At 37.9% G+C, this 22,022-nt stretch overlaps 1 protein-coding gene across 2 annotated transcripts in view; it reads right to left on the bottom strand.

Moving 5' to 3' along the window:
• Positions 1 to 22,022, bottom strand: part of FGD6 (FYVE, RhoGEF and PH domain containing 6) — a 110,971-nt gene that overhangs the window by 70,514 nt on the left and 18,435 nt on the right. Inside the window, exon 3 of one of the 2 annotated variants that reach the window (XM_002919242.4) lies at positions 4,460 to 4,607. In XM_002919242.4, coding sequence (XP_002919288.1) covers positions 4,460 to 4,607 — 148 coding nt within the window. Of the gene's footprint in view, positions 1 to 4,459; positions 4,611 to 22,022 lie in introns of both variants that reach the window. The other variant, XM_019799675.2, reaches the window with a different exon arrangement.

Genomic DNA, 22,022 nt, shown 5'->3' on the forward strand with positions numbered 1-22,022 from the left:
GCATATTTTTCTCGTTTAGCACACTTAGCCCATTTTTTAATTAGGTTATTTTTTTATTATGATTGAGTTGTAAGAGTTCCTTTTATGATTGAGTTGTAAGAGTTCCTTATATATTCAGGATATAAGTCTTTCATCAGATATGTTTACCAATATTTTTTCCTCCTCTGTGGGTTATCCTTTCATTTTCTTGATGGTACTATATGCAGCACAAAAGTTTTTAATTTTGATGATGTCCAATTTGGCTATTTTTCCCTCCCATCACTTATACTTTTGTTGTTGCATCAATGAGGCTTTTGGCACCCAAGGTCATGAAGAGTTCTTCCTTTATTTTGTTCTAAGGGCTTTATAGTTTCAGTTCCTACATTTAGGTCTATGATCCACTTGAGTTAATTTAAGTGTAAGATAAAAGGAAGGTATCTACTTTATTCTTTGGCATGTGGATGTCCAATAGCTCCAGCACAATTTGTTAAACCCTTGATTTCTTTAACTCATATTTTGACTTTTTGTACTACATACATTTTTTTGGTGTTACTTGAAATCTATGGGGAAATGAGGTTGGTGTAAATAAAGTAACTGACTTAAAATAATTATTTGACCAAGGTCATATGCCTAGTAAGTGGCAGAGCTGGGACTGAACCACAGGTCTTAGGATGTCAAATTTCATGTTTTTGTGAGAACACGGTATTACCTTTCATGTAAACATGTTTCAGATTTATTCATCAAAGATAAGATAAGCTTGAAATTATATTTTGTTATACAAGGAATGATTGGAGATAATTAAGATTTTGCTTGCTCCTTTTTATATATGCCAATAACAGCCAAAATCTGTTGAGCAATTTGTGTCAGAACTGTTTTAAACAGTGCATAACCTTAATCATCACAACAATCTTAGAAAATAAAAACAAGTGTCAAAAAAAAAAAAAAAGGAAAAAGAAAAACAAGTACCTACCCTACTCCCTCCTCTTTTTACAGATGGGGAAGCTAAGGCACAAAGATGTTAAGTAAACTGCTCAAGATCACAGAGTTGGTAAATGATAAGAACCCATGCAATCCAGCCTCAAAGACTTTGTTGTTGTTCTTCTTCTGTCTTTTAAAGATTTTATTTATTTATTTGAGAAAGAGAGAGAGACAGTGAGCAAGCATGAGTGGGGTGGAGGGGCAGAGGGAGAGGGAGGAACAGACTCCCCACTGAGCAGGGAATCCAATAATGGGGCTCAACCCCAGGACCCTGAGATCATGACCTGAGCCGAAGGCAGACGAGCCACCCAAGCACCCCAAGACCATGTTCTTCTTAACACTTTGAAAGCAAATTACTTAAGAGAAAACCATTCAACAGGCTATGCTTAAATGAATCAGCAACTGTCTAGAAAGGGAGAGTTAGCTCTTTTAATTATTGCCACTGCTGTCTCAGGTGTACAGAGAGTAAGCTCATCAGGATGGCCAACAGCTCTATAAGAGGGAAATTACTAATTTACTAGAATCAGGTATAAAAATATTAAATGTTGATGATTAACTGAAGAGATAATCTCATTTTAAAAACAGAAAAATAGGGGTACCTGGGTGGCTCAGTCAATTAAGCGTCTGCCTTCATTCAGCTCAAGTTATGATCCCAGAGTCCTGGAATTGAGCCCAGCAAGCCTGCTTCCCCCTCTTCTTCTGTCTCTCCCCCTGCTTTCTCTCTCTCTCTCTCAAATAAATAAGTAAAATCTTTAAAACAAAACAAACAAACAAAAACAGAAAAATGGGGGCGCCTGAGTGGCTGTCGGTGAAGCATTTGCCTTCGGTTCAGGTCATGATCTTGGAGTCCCGAGCTTGAGCGCCAAATCAGGTTCCCTGCTCAGTGGGGAGTCTGCTTCTTTCTATGCTCCTCCACCCCGCTTGTGTTCTCTCTCTCTCTCTCACTCTTTCTCAAATAAATAAGTAAAAATAAAATAAAATAAAAATAAAAACAGAAATATATTTAACAGAGATACTGCAGTGGGTGGCACAACTAAAGACAAAAACCAATAATATAAATACCAGAAGGGAAAGGAAAGGCCGGTATAAATACAGAGGAAGGAACTCTGGAAGTCTCCAATGACCACAAAGCGAATGAGTCAAGCAGGCAGTGTTGTGACAGGATGTACTGAGAAGACGATTAACACAAAAGGGTTAGGGAGAAATCGTTCCTTTAGTGAGACCCCTGGTAGAATGTGAACGCCACTTTTGGTACCATATGTCAAGAAGCACAGGGAGAAACCAGAAAGGGTTTCAACAAGAGAAACGAACAGACCCAAACAATAGGAAACAGTACTTGTTAGAAAAAGAACTTGCAGGGGCTCCTGGGTGGCACAGCGGTTAAGCATCTGTTTTCGGCTCAGGGCGTGATCCCAGCGTTATGGGATCGAGCCCCACGTCAGGCTCCTCTGCTATGAGCCTGCTTCTTCCTCTCCCGCTCCCCCTGCTTGTGTTCCCTCTCTCGCTGGCTGTCTCTATCTCTGCCAAATAAATAAATAAATAAAATCTTTAAAAAAGAAAAAAAAAAAAAGAAAAAAAAAAAAAGAAAAAAAAAAAAAGAAAAAGAACTTGCAGTTTACCTAAAACAGTAAACGTTGATTTAATGATGGCCCTTAGACAGGAAGACCATTGGAAGCCTCTTCCCTAAACCCTGCAGGCTTTCGCTCTTTCCAGTCATTTATTTCTCAGTCAAATATCACTTTCTTAGAGGCTTTTATCCTAGGTAGACTCCTCAGTTTCTAGCACACTGCTCTGTATTATTCCCTTTGTAGCATGTAACAATCTGAAGTTCTCACTATTCTAATGAATCTATGGCCCCTCTTGTCCCATTAGGATGTAAGCTGTTCAAGAGCAAAAACCTTGAACACTGCTTTATGTCTAGTACATACTTTTTATGTCTGGTATATATCTGTGAAGTAATATTTTACAAATAACTGTAGCATCTATATCTGCGAAGCAGCAACAAAGAAAATAAGTTTTCAAATCAGAGATGGCAGATAGCAGTAAAACACCGGAGAAATTACTTAATAGTCAAAGTAAAACCCACACGCTGCTGGATACTGTGGGCCTTTAAGAATAGTCACTCCTCGGGGCGCCTGGGTGGCACAGCGGTTAAGCGTCTGCCTTTGGCTCAGGGCGTGATCCCAGCGTTATGGGATCGAGCCCCACATCAGGCTCCTCTGCTAGGAGGCTGCTTCTTCCTCTCCCACTCCCCCTGCTTATGTTCCCCCTCTCGCTGGCTGTCTCTATCTCTGTCAAATAAATAAATAAAATCTTTAAAAAAAAAAAAAAAAAAAAAAAAAAGAATAGTCACTCCTCTGTCTTAGGTATCTCACAAACTCACCTGCCTTAAGGCTAAATAATTTCTAGTGGTTACTCCCAACTCTATGATTCAATACTTTACAGCATAAAGTCTTACAAGAAATAAATAATCATTGAGTTCTTACGATGTACTGAACAGTGTTCTAAGGCTTTACATAAATCAAATCATTTAGTCCTCACAATTCTGAAATAAATTCTTTTCTTCTTAAAATGGGGGCTCTTTAGCTTAAAAATATTAAATAATTTGCCCAAAGTTACCCAGTTCATATGTGGTGGAGCTGGGATTTAAATCCAGACAATTACACCATTCATTTAAGATTGAAATAAATTTAAACAAAGCAAAAATAATATTAAACAGGAAATAACTGATTGGTAAGTTATGGCATAGAAGTTATGTGACATGGATTTTCTCCTCTACAGTTTGGCAGGTTTACTATGTGGATCCTTTCAAATTCTGCCTTGCTGTAATGTTCCAACACATTTTGGGGTTATTGTTGATATACTATTTTTTCCTTTGTAATGATGCCTTTATTCAAAAAAATATATATTTATAATGAAGCATTCCTGTCAAACTAGAGAAACAATGAACCTCCATGTACTGACATATCTTAAATAATTATCAACATGTGGCCAATCTCGTCTCATGTATACTGAAAATACAAATACTGAATCATGTCAAAGTAAATCCCGGTATGTTATTAATCACAGCCTTTATTCTAGCTCTACAAAGATTTCACTGTTTAGTGACTAACATAATAAAAAAATTAAAATAAAAAAATAAGAAGATTTCATTAAGTCTGAAATGCATTTAATTCCTTTCTTTCAAGTAGAATTGTTAGCAATACAAGGAACAATACTGAAAGGGGATTTCTATTATCAAAAGGAAAACCAAAGGACAGTGCCAAAAATAATTTCTCAAAAAATTACTAAATAAACTCTAAGTGATGTGCATTTAGAAATGTGATAACATCTTAGGTACTACATTATAGCAGGAACTAAATTTAAATTAGAAAATATTTTATAAGTTTTAAGAAAAAACTAACTAGGGGTTTTGTGCCTAGCATGCTGATAAATATTATTTCCAGATGTTATGAGAGTCCAACAAACATAAAAGTAGAAACAATTAAATACCAACATATACCTGTTTATCTCCCAGGTCAGGGTCCCCTTTACTAGAGTCAGAGCTGACATCGTCTTCATCAGAACTGTTGATGTCTTCTTCCTCATCCGAAGGAAGTTCACCAAGACCAAGATCAAGATTGTTGTGTCCCTCCTGGGATGCTCCAGGACTGCTTCAGTAGAAAGTATCACATTGGTCACCTTTCATAACAAGGAATACTCCCCAAAACCCACATAGGATCAACCTTCTTATTTCTATGATGTAAGCTAGGTATAGCTAAGGGATGTGAACACAGGGATGGAAATAGCCAGACCAACCAAACTTCCCCTCCTCTTTCGCTAGCTCAGCTGTCAAAAACCCAAATTCATTTTGGGTTTAAAAGAAACATCTCGAAAAACATGTATTATCATGATAGGAAGGTGGGTGAGAAGCAAGTTTTCCAGCTGCCCTAATCCTATGCTTCCACATCTTTTTCCTTGAAAGATCAGGTTTCTATTCCTATGAACCAAGAAGCCTTGTAAGGATGTAGCCTAGGTTACCACAAAAGGGCACTCACTGGCTACACAGGAACATTAGAAGAGTATGGTGTTTCCCTGGGTCTGTTTTTCTTTTCTTTTCTTTTTTTTAAAGCAACTAACAAGTCTACCAGAATTGGGAGGTAATAAACAAGGCATGTGCTACTGTGAGCATGTACCCAGCCTCCCTGATAATCCCCAGCTCCTTTTATGTAACGACATCATAAAACATGGGAAGGGACAAGGATGTTAAAAATTCTTGGGCTCTGATCCAGACCTGCTGAATCAGGAACTCTAGGGGTGCAGGCTCCCTAGGGGATACATGTTGGAAGTTTGAAAATCACTGTACCAGGCCATTTTTACAAACTCTGCCTTGTCAGCCTGACGTCATCAACATTTCCCACTTTGTACCGAGACAGATCTCTTCAATCTAAGAGCCATTGTTGCAATCCAGTCTGTGGGGGGGAATTCCACAGCAAAGTTCCCCAGGAAGACAAGAGAAATAATTCTTTCTAACTTCGTTGTAAAGACTCAGGAAAAGTTATCTGTAGCGACTGCTTTCCTGTCTGCAGCCTACAGGGATAGCTGTAGAAGAGTCAGTAAAAGATTCACAGAAAATCATCAGGGGAAACACTCAGAATAAAGAGACAGTTGCATTTCACCCTGGCAGGTCCCTTTATGGGTCAAGGGCAGGTCACTGAGCTGCCAAGGCTCCTACAAGTTATGAAAATTTCTAACAGGAATCTTAAAAGCTAAAGATGAATTCTCTGCCAGTTCCTGATTACACATTGTAGGATACAGACAGCCTCAGATGCCATTCCTGGAACTCAACTGTTACACAAACCAGTTGGATGAAGGCAGAATGCCAAAAGGAACACCTCCCTCTGCCAAAGACGGGGGTTCCTTATTATTCAGTAGCTGGAGGGCCTCGGGGAATCATATCGCAACCTCAAGCAGGTGGGTGCACACCTGATCACAGCTCCATGACATGGAGGAGACTCACTCCCCAGGGAGGAGTTGGGGGTGGGGAGCGGAAGCTTCCTAGTCAGATCACTGGCAAGATTCACTGTCTCTGGGGGCAGGGACAAGAGCCCAACCCAGCTGGGTAATTAGTTGATTTAAATTAGCTAGAGTAAATAAAGTTAAGAGGATATAGAAACTGCAGGAGACATCCATATAAATCAAAGAAAACGTACCTTCACTTGTTTTTATAGTAATTCTTTATCTCTCTACACCCTCTAAAACCCTGTTACTCAAAACACGTTCCATCTATGAGCAGCCTCAGCATCACCAGGAAGTAATACAGAACTTCAGGCCTCACCCTGCTGCACTGAATCACAATCTGGTTATAACAAAATCCCAGTAATCTGGTCTTTTCAATTAGTGCACTCTTTTAGACTCAACAGTATAAAAATTTTGAATAATCAGTAACAGAGCTTGTATCACCTGTGAGGAAATTAGGTTTATTTTGTCTGAAGAGAGAGCTGAGAGGTGTTTCTTGGTCCAACATTTGGAAAGCCATTATTAAGGAGAAAGTAAGCAGCTAGTTGCCTCAACCATTAGGAATATAAATATTTACAAAAGTTAACATATAAGAACAGGAAAAAAAAACTTTAAATATTAAAAGGATATGGATCAAAACATAACTGCCACAAAATACTGGGAGATTTTATTTTAATTTTTTTTAAGATTTTATTTATTTATTTGTCAGAGAGAGAGAGAGCACATAAGCAAGGGGAGCAGTAGGCAGAGGCTTCCTGCTCAGCGGAGACTTGATCCTAGGACCCCAAGATCAAGACCTGAGCCAAAGACAGATGCTTAACCAACTGAGCCAACCAGGCGTCCCTGAAATAGAAATATCTTAACAAGGGGTATGATTTTAAAGGAAGGATAATGGATCTAGCAGCAAAATCAGGAAAGACGGCACGTTCATCTTTATGGGATCAAACAGAAAAACTGTTGATTAATCTATTTTTTCATGTAATCCTTAACAGCTTTCAAATCTATAGGTCTCTGATAATGAAATATGGATTCCTTACCGATGCCAGTGATTAAAAGTTGCGGGGTCTTGTATTCTTTACATTTCCTTTCCACTGTCTGGAAGATAACATCCTAACACTGTCGGCTTTCCGGGTTAAAGGAACAGGACATGGTGCTTCCTCTACATTTTCTTGCCTGGTTATTTCATAATTTGATAATCAAAATAAAAGGAAAGTAAGCTGCAACCACAACCAGGACAGAGTCAGGACTGGGCTCTACCTCCCCAGGCCATCTCTTCCAAGTCTGATTCGTTTCTGGATGGAGTAAGGACAGAGAAAATAAAGTCAGAAGTAAATTCCCACGATTAGGCAGCTGTTCTTAGTTCTGTAAGTCAAGGATCGACACATTTGGACTGATTATTTAATGCCATCACTTTTTTAAAAATTATCTATTTTTTTGTTTATGTTATTTGGGATATAGGGACAGTATGCCCTCCAATGGAAGTACATCAAATTTCTCTTTCAGGTAAGGTGTCACATGGAGGAGGATTTCTCTTTTAGAAGGAGTTGTCTTGGGACACCTGGGTGGCTCAGATGGTTGGGCATCTGCCTTCGGCTCGGGTCATGGTCCCAGGGTCCTGGGATCAAGCCCGTGTCAGGAAGCCTGCTTCTCCCTCTCCCTCTGCTGTTCCCCCTGCTGGTGCTCTCTCACTCTCTCTGTCAAATAGGTAGGTAAAATCTTTAAATGAAAAAAAAAAAAGTCTTCTTAAAAAATAGTTATTTAATCCATTTCCCCTAAGAGTTTTCAGGGAAGTGAAACCTGCTCAGCACTGAGCCAGACATCACCACCAAAACATTCTTGCAAGCCTCCATTAAACTGAAAATTCCAGCAAAGGGAGGGGAAGCAGGACAAGCATAGCAGCTAAAGGAAAAGGGGAAGCAGGGTTAACTGAAGCACACTTTGAAAGCACTGAATCCTGTCCTCTGTTGCTGATGAATCCAGTTACCTTTTTCCTCTCTTGTCTGCCATTTTATTCTGAGCCCCTTAAACCATGAATGTTCCACGTAATTCCTTCCAAACTTGGAAGAAAAAAGTTCATTCTAATACCCTCAGCTTCAAAGCTTCTTTCTCATTTTCAAGTCACAACATGTAAATCTGAACTTCTGTGATCTTTCTCTTCCTCTTCCTTCTACTCCTAGACCAAACTGAACAAAACCTGCTAGTCCTCAAGATGTTGTTACAATTCTTTTACAAATGCTGTCTCATTATGACTTGGTGATTATGTGTTTCCTTTGGCTGCTTTCATATTTATTGCAGAATGAATGGAAGAAACTACTGGTAAGCACTTAGGGATGAATATTATATAGAAAAATAAGCAAAAATTTTTTTCATAAGTTATATATTATTATATGCCAACTACATACTATTGGTTCACAATTTTCACCAGAGAAGTGTTTCTATTTAGTTTCACCAGAATATGTTTTACTCAGGTACCTCAGCTCCTTTACTGAATTTCAGATTCCAATATCAGGTTGAAAGCCATGAATCAAATCCAAAAAATGATTTAAAACCACTTTTATTCTTGTTTTCAGGTCCTCCTTTCAATTACACAGCGCTTGGAGAATTTTCTCCATTTTCCACTCAGATGACTTACCTGGGAACTACCCCTAAAATGAGTAAGTTATTTCTCTACTACTTTTAGGACACATGGCACAACTGTGAGATAGGTATATGTGGCCATTTTCATCCTTGAATAAAGCAAGATTCATGTACGTGTGGCATGTTTTTAGGTTTTCCAAACATGGGATCTTGAACAATTATTTTAAGTACTTGCAAACCCAGGGTGACAGAACATAAAAGCCAAAAGGTAACACAGAGTCTGAAGCAAACATATCTGACCCAAACAAAAATCAGGTTCTTCAAGTGTGACCCCTCTGTACTAAGAGGCAAACCACATCATCTGATAGGTTTTTTCTATTACGTCTGTACTAAGAGGCAAACCACATCATCTGATAGGTTTTTTCTATTACGTCTATGCTTTGACGAAAAAGAAACTGCAATGCCTCAATAACATGTAAGGCTGTGGACAGATGATGTTCATATTACACTATAATAGCGGAAATCCTTCCTCTTAAAGAAAGGTATACACATTAGTTTTTAAATATACATTAGTTTTTAATCTTTTGAGAGACTGTTAGGACAAACTTTATTTTAATTTTAAAAATTAATGATTTTAGTAACTGGACTTAAGTAAAAAAAAAAGTCTATAATTTCACAAATGTATTCAATATATTCACTTCTTTCAGTTAAGCACTTTAAGAAAACAGAGAACATGAATAAATAAAACCGCTACAATAAGGGATAATAGCACAGCAGGAGTTTGTTACCACAAAAAGGAAAGGAAGTGAAAAGAAATTTACAGCATAAAACGCATACAATTAATGTTTTACTCTTTGGTTCATGAATTTTGGAGGCGTTAACAACCAAGCCTTTTAAAACTAGCAAGCTAGGGTTCACGGCTTCAGAAAAAGGAACCACAGAGAAATAACCAACTTCCCTGAAATATAAACTGGAGGACTGTTTAAAAGCTGGTTTTGGGGGACACTGTCAGGAAGGAATACTAGGCTTCAGTGATGGACTTGAAAAATACGCCCACTTCGTTTTCCAGGGGGCAGCCTTAACCTTTTAAATACCATTCCCATTCCCTTTCCCAGAAATGCATTTGTTATTAGTATTCTCTAAACTGTAGCCTAATAATTAAAAACAAAATCAGGGTCAGTACCCTGAGGCTGCTATTTAAAATACAGTCATTGTGGGACAACTCCGAAAATGGTTTAAAAAAACAAATGCAAACAAACAAACAAACAAACAAAAAAAAAAACGCCACAGAATTCAAAATTCCTTAAAATCAAGAGAACCTACCCAGATGTCACACCTGTTTTATTTAAGTAATGTCAGAGTCAGGAAGGTTTAACTACAAAGAAACCGTGCTAAAAGGAATTTGCATCAATGACTACTAATATCAGAGTCTGGTTAAATAATCTGGGGCACATCCATACAATGAATTTCTTAACAGCTGTTTAAAAAATGAGGTGGATCTAGGCATGATGATATATAGACTGTTCTCCAAGAATATTGTTGGGTCTAAAAGAAATCAAGGCATGGAGCAGTGGGCATCCATTTGTGTAAAAAAGCAAAAGCAAGACAACAGATACACATAAAAACATATATATGCATATACATGCTTATGTGTGTATGTATATATTATGTTTGTATATAAAACGTACACACCCAAAAGTACAAATATCCCAGTAGGTATCTCTGTAAAGATTCAGAAGAAACTGATAACAATGTTTGCCTCTGGGACTAAGGTCTGAGTTAAGAAAGAGTTCATAATTTACCCTTCGGTGTTTTTTAAAAATATTTTTAATATGCGTATTATTACTTTTTCAAAGACAACACACACACACACGTACACACACACACACACACACACATTTACAAACCCAGAAACTTTGGAAAGTTTTGTAAAGATGGTTCAGAGGACCACCTCTTTAAGTATAGCTTAGTCCTTTCTCAGGGAGATAAAAAAAAACAAACCAAAACAAGAAAGCTAGACCTGTCTCTCTCCCTGCCCCCCTCCCCAGGTTTGGGATTCTACACATTTTCTTTTAAAGATTTTATTTTTAAGTAATCTCTACACCTAATGTGGGGCTTGAACCCACAACCCCAAGATCAAAAGTCACTCAATGGACAGACAGAGCCAGTCAGGTTCCCCCTGGACCTCTGCACATTTTCAAGATTGCCTTTATTTGATCCCTTTAACTACTTTTTAGGTGAGAAGGCATACAAACTACGCCTTTCCCTTACAGCCTGTAGGCGATTGTTCAGGAAAACCATTAGTACGCCTCTAGATAATAGATAGGGAGGAAGGACCTTCTGGCCAGCCAGCTGATGACTTTAAAAAGAGAAAAAGAGGGGCGCCTGGGTGACTCAGTTGGATAGAGCAGCACACTGGGCTCTGCGCTCGGCAGGGAGTCTGCTTGGAATTCTCTCTCTCCCTCTGCTCCTCCCCCTGCTCTTTCTCTCTCTCTCAAATAAACATAGCTTTTAAAAAAAATAAAAATAAAAAGAGAAAAAGAGGCTGTAGAGGGATTGTTCAACTTTCTGCAAGGGCCACAGAGTAAACACACAACTTATTGCCTATGCCACAGTGAACAGTACCATACTATCAGGCATCTCCCACAGCATTCTGGGTTGTGGGAAAACTCCTGACCTGTAAGTAACAATGACCATGTCCTCCAGGGTTCCTGGTGCAATCCCAGTGACACAAGAGGAGCCTAAGGCTGATCACAGTCCAGCAGGCACTCTGTCCCTCCAGCTTAGCTGGAAGGCATCTAGTTCAAGCATGAGCTGCTCCTAGCTAGAGAGGAAATTGTTATAAAAATGCCTCCTGAAACAAGCACTCACTAAAATAAATACCAAACATTCGATTACCAGCAATTTTGCTTTCTTAAAATTTGGAGGGGTTTGAGAATGATTCCTTAAAATACTCTTCAAGAAATGTGCACCGAAATCTTTTTCTTAATACAAACAAAAGCATTCTATTGAGCTTAGAATTACCTCCAAATAAAATACAGCAGGTTGCCAATCCAGTTTTGTCACGGTAGTGAAGATGGTGTTTATTTGTGGAAAAATGAAAAAATTTTAAGTTAAAGTTGACCGACATCCTTTCTTCCCTTAACCTCCTCATTAGGTAATATATAACTCATGAGTAAAGGACACTAGAAATAATGAGGTTGGGACGGCTACATGAGCGTGCTTCACATTTAGACGTACACATGCGCGCATGTGCGCACACACACACAGATGTTGCATATTTACACATATTTACACATACATTTATACATATATTTTATAATATTTAAAATACATAAAACTGCTATGCCATTTATTTCAATAAATATCGAGGGCTTATTATATATATTATTTAAGGGGCTGGATGAAGATAATCTAATAGAACTAGTTAATGTTGAAACTGTAAATTCTATAGGTTGCTTCTCTTTTTACCTGCCACGTGAAACTTTCCTAAACAGATAAAGGCAGAAGGAATTGAGATAACCACAATAATTAGCATAAAGGCAGGGACAATTTTCTAAAAAGAATACAACTGAAAGTCAGTGCATGATAAATGTTAAAGGCAGTGCATAGACACTAAGGGCCACTGAACAAGAGAAAGAGACACCCTTGCAGGCTGGGGCAGTCAGAGGTTTGAGGGACAGGTACTTGGGGGCAAGGTGGTGGCATGGATTTCTGTGTGATGAGAAGTTAAGAGTGTCTACTAAGTTAGAGAGAGATCCCTCACTTGGCAGGCAGCCATGGCAGAAGGGGCAATCACCCAACCATGATGGGAACTGGGGATCCAAACCAAAGCCCTCTCCTTGGCCTTGCCAGGTTCTAACACTAAAGTAGGGAACCTGGTTGGGGAGCCAGGCCAGGGGAGTAAGACTGGTTGATGACGACATAAAAATAAACACCTCATCCTTTGACTATCTTCTTAAACAAGGTGACCATGTGTTTTTATGTCAATTGTACACACCATGTTGCTTCCACTAATTTCTTTTCATCACAATCCGAGCAGCCACTGAAAAGGTGGTGAGCCTTTTGGAAAATATGATCATTTCCTCTGCCCGTGCTATGCTCTTGATTGTGAATTGGTGTCAAAGTACTGTGGTATAATACCTATTGTGTTCTGCCTTGACACCTATGTAAAACCACGAGGACACCAAATGGCCTAACTACAAGTTGCCCTTCCTACTCCGTTCCCTCAGATAGGGTGTCCTAGCCAAACAACCTTCTCTCTCACAGGGACAGTTCCAGCTACACCTGAGTAGAGGATTTTAGCCCCTTGCCAATACGTACATTATTCAAACCAGCCAATCACATCGTCCCACGGGAACCAAAGGTCACCCCACTCCCTTGATACTGCAGAGTCTGGCTTCCACAGCCCCTGGTGAATCACTCTTGTTCCTAAGTGCAATCTCAGTGTGGCCCTGTGTGGCATGCTATGTCCTTCTCCCTTAGGTGGTATGGTGACCGACAAACTGCTGTCAATCTCATCTGTCTGGTGTCATGCATCTGGCAATCTCCATAACGCATGGTCACCTTCCTCACCAACAGGGTGAACAGGAAATAATCAAAACATTATTAATTAACTTATTAATTATATTACAAATTAAATATTAAGTTATATATTTATTTTAAAATTACATACAAATTATAAGCTAAGGATTATTAATTTAATTAATTGCTAATTAAAAATAATTAAAACCACCAAAGAGGGTGCCATTTGCTGGGATCTTTAAGTACGAAGCAGGTGCACTGATAGTTTCTAACAGAATTATCCTGATAAATCCCCTTGAAGGGTGTATCAAGTTAGCTTCCTGTACACCTAATTATATTTTGCATATACATCCAAAGTTTGCCATGATAAACTTAAGCAATTTTCAAGTTAAAGGTATTAATGTTATGTGTTACAGAAATACAACACATTCCATGTTACAGAATATTCAGTGTTACATTAAATACATTATTCCCACTATAGTAGGGAATTACAAGGAAACCAGCAAACTCAAAGGACTTCTGCTTTCCATCCAAGATCTTATTGTAGCCAAGCCTACTTGAGTGTTCCCATTTTCTAACAGGAACTACCACCTGCAATTGGGATTTCCCACTGCCATGGGGAAAAGGATAGTAGGCTTCTTGCGAACCCATAAGTAGCCAAGATGGGGAGGTTAGACTGTCACTCATGAACACACCAATTCACTTCGTTATTTAAAACTATACATGAACAATTCTACTTGTCATTTGTTTTCCTCAGGTACTATCCACAAAAGAACTGTCCTAAAAGTCTACTCTAGGCCACACCTATGAATCATCGATAATCCCAGAGAGCCATGAGGAACCCACTCCTTTTTCAGAGCACACTGGGGACACAGGTCTATTTTTTTAAGACTGAGAGGCTGGAGAGGGCATCAGGAAAGGACATGGGCTTTTTTCCTCCACTCTTATTCCCATGCATCTCTATATCTTTCCACTAGTTACATCATTAACTAGCTCCCTGTTTATTTTTAGCTTTCTGGACTGGGAAACCAAGAAACATCTTAACATTTCTAACAAACGTGCACAGCATCTTCGAGGGTAGAGCCAGGACAAATGGAAGGGAAGTAAAAATAAACATGCGTTTAAGAAGTGAGATACAGAGATTCACTTTAGACAGGGTCAGAAGCATTTCATCACAGTCTCATACATTTCTAGGAGCAGAGAGAAGGCAGTAGTGAAGAGAAGAAAGAACACCTAAACCTAAGACAGACTTGCATTTGAATCTAGGCTCCATTGCTCACCTGGCTGTGTGGAAATGGCTGGCTCTTTAGGCTCTTCTCTAAACTATAAAACTGAGATAATACCACTGGCTATGAAGATTAAATGAGATAATGTGCACGTCTAGTACATGCAATGGACAGGAAATAAAGATGAATTTTTAAAAAGCAGACATGCGAAGGAGAACAAATTGGTCCATTACGTAAGTGGAATGAATGGTAAGAGGAACTGGAAGGTTTTGTTCTTGTTCACCCCTGGTTACCACAGAATTGAGTATGATACCTGATCTATTTCCTCCATGAATGAATGAATAAACTAGTGGCCTTTATCCTTATATCTCACACAAAAATAGTAGTATGTGAGTAGACAAGTCTAGTTGGCTGCTGCTTTCTGTAAGGCCCACAAGCCAAGAATGGCTTTTACATTTTAAATGGTGGAAAAAAATCAAGAGTAATATTTTGTGGCGTGTGGAAATTACAGAAAACGCAAATTTCAGTGTCTACAAATAAAGTTTTATTGGAACATAGCCACACACATTTGTTTTTGGACTGTCTACGGCTGCTTTCATGCTATATCCACAGAGTTGAAGAGCTGAAACAGAGATCAGGTGGCCTGTAAAGTCTAAAATATTTACCATCTGACCCTTTAGGGAAAAAGTTTACTGACCCTTCCTTTAGTGGCTTATCCAGAAAAAGCAGTACATCTGCTTTGGAGCAAAAAATTGCCTCTGTTTTCATCTTAGCTCTGCCACTTACTATCTAAGTGAAACTGACTAATAAGCTCTTAACCTCAATTTGCCTCAGTTTCCTCATCCATAAAATAGGGATAATAATAATGCGTACCTGAAAGGGCTTTATGAGGACTGAACGAATTTATATGAATAATGTACTAACAACAATGCCTCGTACATAGAAAACTCATTCGCTTGTATGCATGCTCTCCCTCCTCAAACATTTAGAATGTGATATGTAATATTAAAAAAAATTATTCCTCTAAACAATTAAAAATCTAGACTTGTATAAAAAATGACTTCAGAGAGAAGCTTCTGCATTATCAGTCATGTGAAACAGCTCATCATCAGTGTACATGGCTGAGTAAAGAACTCCTGCAATGAGATCATCTGAGCCATGGTTTCACAGCAGGTCACCCCTGGTCTTGTTCTAAACATTTAATTTCACTGCCTCTTTTTGGGAGCTTACTACTTGTACAGTAATATCCTGGAAACTCAGAATAATCACAATTTTACCTACATCACAACACTATCTCCTATTTCTAAAAGAATTTCAGTTACCAACTAATTTAGAGGTGTCCCATTAGATCTCAAGATACTTTTAAAAACAGCTTTTTAAACACTAGTTTTATCCCTCTTTGTTAAATAAAGATCACAATGAACAGCACAGACTGAAAAGATTTCGAAAAGATATAAAAAGCATGTGTCATGCAATGAAGTTGCTAATTCTTTTGGTTATGGGAACTTTATTTTGCAATGTAAAGCAAGGAGAAGTATTTCTTTTTTATTTTATTATTTTTTAAAGACTTTATTTATTTATTTATTTGAGAGAAAGAGAGAGAGCACAAGCTGAAGGAGGACCAGAGGGAGGGAGAGGCAGAAGCAGACTCCCCACTGAACAGGGAGCCCAACATGGGCCTTGATCTAAGGATCCTGAGATCACGACCCAAACAGAAGGCAGATGCTTAACAGACTGAGCCACCCAGGTGCCCAACCTGTATTTCTTTTCTACTTAGATTTTCATCCATAAGTAGAAAGAGTCTAATAGACAGCACTTCAAAACGCTGATCCCCTACTTTGAGTCACTAGCTAAAGGCACCAAAAAAGGAGTGGAAGGAAGTAAGGAGAAGTTAAGACACCAGTAAAAAGTAAGGAAAGAGGGAAAGAGGAAAGAAATAAGGAGCAGATAGACAAAACATGCTGCACTCCTCCATCTGTGATGTTTGCCTGCATTACCCTAGCTGTTCTCTGAGCTCCTGGTGAGTTAGGTTTTGTGTTAGGCACTAAGGTGACACAAGAAAACTTCCTGCTTAGGAGGAAACAGTGCTGACAGCCTCTGCCTTTCTCAAGTAAGTCCAAGATAAGAAAGGCCTCCTGCGAACAGAGATTAACTACCCCTAAACTTTCCATTTATTCTAAAACTTTCCATATTAAAAAAGCAAACAAACGAAACCCCCAGAAAACTTTTTCTCTCAACTGGAAAGGAGGGGGATAATGAGAGGTAAAGAAAGGAGCAATTTATTTTTCACCTTATGCACATTTAACTTTAAAAGGAAAAAAAAAAAAGGATTCTATGTAACTTTTATAATTAAAAAAAATTAAAACATAAAGGATTGAAAATCCCCATTCTCTCTCCCCCAAGTTTAGTAATCTCAATTATTTCAAGCATCCCTCATAAACAGAATTTTTTTTTAATACTTAAGAAGAAAAGATCAAAGGTAAGGGGGAGGATGGGCTGGAGGCAGCCATCCCCATCTAAGCCTCCCATAAAATGCAAAAAAACCCAGACCATGTTGACATGTGGATTATGGCAATAATTTTCAGTATACTTCCTGTAGACAGACTATAAATGAACATACTTCTAACCCTCTAGGCTGTCTACCACCTGTCAGGGAAAATGATAAATTCCCTGTATGGTAAACCCAAGGAAGAAATAATGTTTTCACCCTAACATAAGGTAAAGATAGCAAAACAGAAGCTACTGTAAACTCCCAACACCTCTATTCACAGTCACAGATTTTTAACTTACGGAATCTACCCATAGGGCATTAGCAGAAAGGCCAGAAGAAATATTTACTGGGGCCAAGATTTCAATGATCAGGCTGAAAAGACACTTATCTGTACAGTACAAAAGAGCATATGAAAGTACTTTGCTCCTTAATAGTGGGAAGAGCTCAATAAAAATTAAAGATGCTTAGAATTACTACTATGGAGAATCAATCTAATAAGACTACATTCAATGAAATGGCTAAGATCTCATTTTAGCCCACTATACAAAAGCATCAACAATCAACAGGTAATCAAGTAACCACTAGGAATAAAAATATACCTAAACTACTTAATGCCCATCACCCAGTTAAGTAGGGCATGTGATATGATGAGCACTGGGTATTACACGCAACTGATAAATTATTGAAAACTATATCTGAAGCTAATGATGTACTATAGGTTGGCTAATTGAATTCAAATAAAAAATTTTAAAAAACAATTTAAAAAAAATATATATATACCTAAACTAATTTTACTATCAAAAAAGCTCCTGAACCTATTAGAGCTAATGTATTTGCTTACTTTCAGTGTTTACTTTTGCTCTACAAAGAGTTCATATATTTTAATGAGACCAAAACCCATTTCTTTTTTTTTTTTTTTAAAGATTTTATTTATTTATTTGACAGAGAGACAGCCAGAAAGAGAGGAAACACAAGCAGGGGGAGTGGGAGAGGAAGAAGCAGGCTCTCAGTGGAGGAGCCCGACGTGGGGCTCGATCCCAGAATGCCGGGATCATGCCCTGAGCCGAAGGCAGATGCTTAACGACTGTGCCACCCAGGCGCCCCCAAAACCCATTTCTTTAATAGTCACAGAAAACTTTCACCCTTCAGATCTTTATTTTATATTCTTTGCTAAAGCCTTAGTACCAATTACCATTTTAAAAGTTCCTTTTATCCTTCCCCAAATATGGTACTCAGCATATACTCGAAGTACAGTAAGAAGCTGTTACCTAGAAATAGTATTTAATACACTAAGTGGAAACATGTAATCTATTAAATAGCTTTCACAGGTTATCTGTGCAAATTCACAAGCATATTCTCTATTTTAGTTGTCCTCTTAAGAGCTAGAACATGGGATTTTTATCTGTTGTACGATGAGAATTCTAAAAGCTAAGGGTAAGAAGTTTTCTTAACATTTTTCTAGAAGTTTTTATAACTTTTCTAGGTAAGACTCTTACATTTTTCCCATCTGGATACCCAACTACTCCAGATTGGTGTTCATAATACACTTTATTTGCAAACAACAGAGTCTAAACTAATATACTTTGGCAGACCAGATATACAATCCCAAAATAATAATATGGATAATTCACCCTATAAGAGAAAGCAGATTATCTGTAGCTAAATCACTCTAATCGTTTCCCCATATGTATAAAAATTGCACAAAGCCTTTACCAGGCTTTTGACTTTGGGGCATCTTAGTAAATTTTGGCTAACTCCAAAGGCACCTACAAACTGCTCAGATTTTTATTATTATGTTCAATTAGCCAAGATATAGTACATCATTAGTTTTTGATGTAGTGTTCTACGATTCATTAGTGGCATATAACACCCAGTGCTCATCACCAAACTCGCCCTTCCTTAATACCCATCACACGGTTACCCTAACCCCCCACCCCCTCCCTTCTGTAACCTTTCAGTTTTCTTACTACATATAAGACATAAAGACAGGTCTTTCATTTAAGAAGAGTTTCATAAAAATTTTTATTTTTTTTTTTAGTAATTGTCTGCATTTTCTAAATAGAACATCAAGATAAGTACCTTAAGATCTGTACTACTTTGAGGAACCGTCAAAAATGGCTCTTGATTGGCATGGGAATTTAGACCTATAGCTTCTTTCTGCAGTTTGGTAAGAGGTCCAATGCAATGAGTGGAATGGAATGTTTCTTGTGTAACAATTCCATAACATGGAAAGATGCTCACTATCTAATAAAGATACTCATGTGAGGTCTTTTAGCTCAATTTCTCTTCTCTAAGGGAGCTCTGTTTTAACAAATAGCAGTAATTCTCCAAGTCAGTGTAATTGCTTTCCAAAGTTAACAGATGTTTCCTGAGTATTCTGGAAGCCTGGTCAGTGGGACACTGGTTTACTCAAAATGCAGCTGGATTCTGACCTCACGCAAGTAAAAGCAACATATAACCTGACAACTATTTACTCAGATGTGTCCACCTATTTTGTGCCAGGTATCTGCTGAGGCCAGCAGCACAAAGATGCTTATACTCTCTTTTAATATTTATTCTTATATTTCTTATATCTTATGTTTCTTTTTTTGGAAGGAGTGGTACGGAGAGGCTAACAAAGTGCTATTATAGAACAATGAGGCAGTGCTGTACAAAAGCAGACCAAGAAAAGGGGTGACCTGTACTGCTTGGTAGACAATCAATACAGTAGATAGCAGCTATTACTTTATGACACTAATGAACAGGATATGCTAGGCAATGCGCTATGGAAGGGAGTGGCAACACAAGTACCCACAAATTCACTTCCTATTCAGTCTTTCAGTAAATATTTACTATGTGCCTTCTATATGTCAGGCACTGTTCTAGGCACTGGGGAGAAAGCAATGTAGCAAAATTAAATGCCTCTCATTCATGCAGCTGTATTTTAGTAAGAGAGACAGATAGGCAAATAAATAAACAGATAAAATACCAATGGGAATAGGAAGTGTTGGAAAGAAAAACAGAACTGGGTAAGTGGGACAAGTGGATAGATGGAGAAGGTAGGAGTATTTTCTTACCTTCCCTACACTGGAAGGGGGGATTTTCACAAAAGGTAACATTTGAGTTAGGTCTAGAAGGATGACATAATCTGTCTGGGGGGAAGGGTGTGTCAGATGGTAAAACAAAGCTATGAAAGGTAACAGAGTGCTTAGGAATGTTTGTCAGTCTCATACAGGTGGGCAAACTCATGAGATTAGAAAGGCCAACTGGGGCCAGACCACGAAAAGTCTTAAATGCTAAGGTAAAGAGTTTGAATTTTATTCTCTAGGGAGCAGGGCACCAAATGACGCTGAATTACAAGATATTTCTTTAAAAACAATAAACCAAAAATTCTCATTCAAAAATGGTCCAAAGAAACAGAGATTTCACCTTAGAGGATATAGAGATGGCAAATGTGCACACAAAAAGATATTTAACATCAGCCATCGAAGAAATGCAAATGCAAAATGCACCACAATGGATGTCACTAGATATCTATCAGGACGGCTTTAAAAAAAAAAGTGGCAAACACCAAGTGCTGAAGAGGATGTGGAGACAACAAACTATTGTACATCGCTGGTGGGAAAGTAAAATGGTACAGCTACTGTGGAAAACAGTTTGGCAGCATCTCCTAAAACTAAACATGCAATTACCACATAGCCCATAACTGTACTTTTGGGTGTTTATCGCACAGAAATGAAAACATATGTTCACAAAAAAACCTATACATGAATGTTCATTACAGCTTTATTTGTAAGAGCCAAACAGTAAAACGGCCCTTTAACTGGATGTCCTTTAACTGGAATATTACTCAGCAATAAATGAAAAGAGCTATAAATGCATGCAACAACTTGGATGAATCTCCAGGAATTATGCTGAATGAATTATGATTCCATTATATATATAACATTTTGAAATGACAAAAAAATTGAAATGGATTATTGGTTGCCAAGGTTTGGGCAGAGACGGGTGGGAAGTGGGTGTGGTTATAAAGGGATAACGAGGTGGATCTTTGCAATGATGGAATCGTTTGGCATCTTCACAAACCGTCATGTGGTCAAATTATATAGAACTAAATACATATATACACACCCAGTACAAGTAAAAAGAGGGGAATCTAAATAAGATTAGCAGATTGTATCAATGTTAATATCCTGGTTGTGCTATTTTACTATAGTTTTACAAAATGTTACCATGAGGAGAAACTAGCTAAAAGAGACTAGTTTTTCTCTACTATTTCTTACAATTACACAGGAATCTAGTTATATAAGTAACAATTTCAACTTAAAAAAATAATAAACCAAATTCCTTGTCAATAGGAACTGTCCTTAGTTTCTCTGACTTCTTGTATGAGTCATCTCCCCGCCCGCATTTCTAGATGTTGAGACCAAGTATGAGAAGAGGACATAATAAGAGGTAATTATTTGGTTTCTGGTTTATCCAAGGGGAATTAAGTTAATTAATTTCTATAAAAGTAAAATCTCTATTTTATCGAAATTCTCTATATAAATCGTATAAAATAAAATCTAAAACAATTGTCTCTGAAGTAGTTGATTAGCTTACTAGGGAATAAAATCACTTGAAAATATCCCCACTAGCAGTTCTTAAATGTCACTGTTTACATGGGAACCAGATGCCTTTGAAATCAACTGTCATTAGATAGGAGTTTTGGGCATCAGAGTCATGGAAAACTGGCAGATTGAGGCCATGGGATTTCTTCAGTCTCCTCTAACAAGAGCCTTCAGAGCAGTAGCACTCCACTATCCCTTTTCTATCCTTTTTTAGCATGAAACACTGTAAAAGGAGAGGCAGGAAACAGGTGATATATAGGGCAGTGAAACATATGTCTACACCTGTAGACTAAAAAATGCAAGCATACACTTACATGCTCTTTGGTAATGAAACATCCTGACAATGAAGCCCACTGTGTAGCTATTTCTGGATAGATTTTAATTTGGATTGGGAGAAAAAAAACTATACAAATTCATTAGAAGTCGAATTATAAGATATTCCAAATGAAATATAGTTTGAGTTCTCTCATTTACATATGTCTACCTTTAATACCCAAGAGAAGCCTGTTGCTTTAGAGAAGTCTGTAATCAGCACTGTAATTATTTTATGAAGCATAGTGTTAAACATCCAGTAGGGTGTGCACCGAAGAAATTTAAATATGTTTTCTATAATACGATTTTCAGTCTTTATTTGCTTAAAATAAAACTAGACAAATTCAG

Source organism: Ailuropoda melanoleuca, chromosome 15 (genome assembly GCF_002007445.2).
Source record: "Ailuropoda melanoleuca isolate Jingjing chromosome 15, ASM200744v2, whole genome shotgun sequence".
Lineage (NCBI taxonomy): Eukaryota > Metazoa > Chordata > Mammalia > Carnivora > Ursidae > Ailuropoda > Ailuropoda melanoleuca.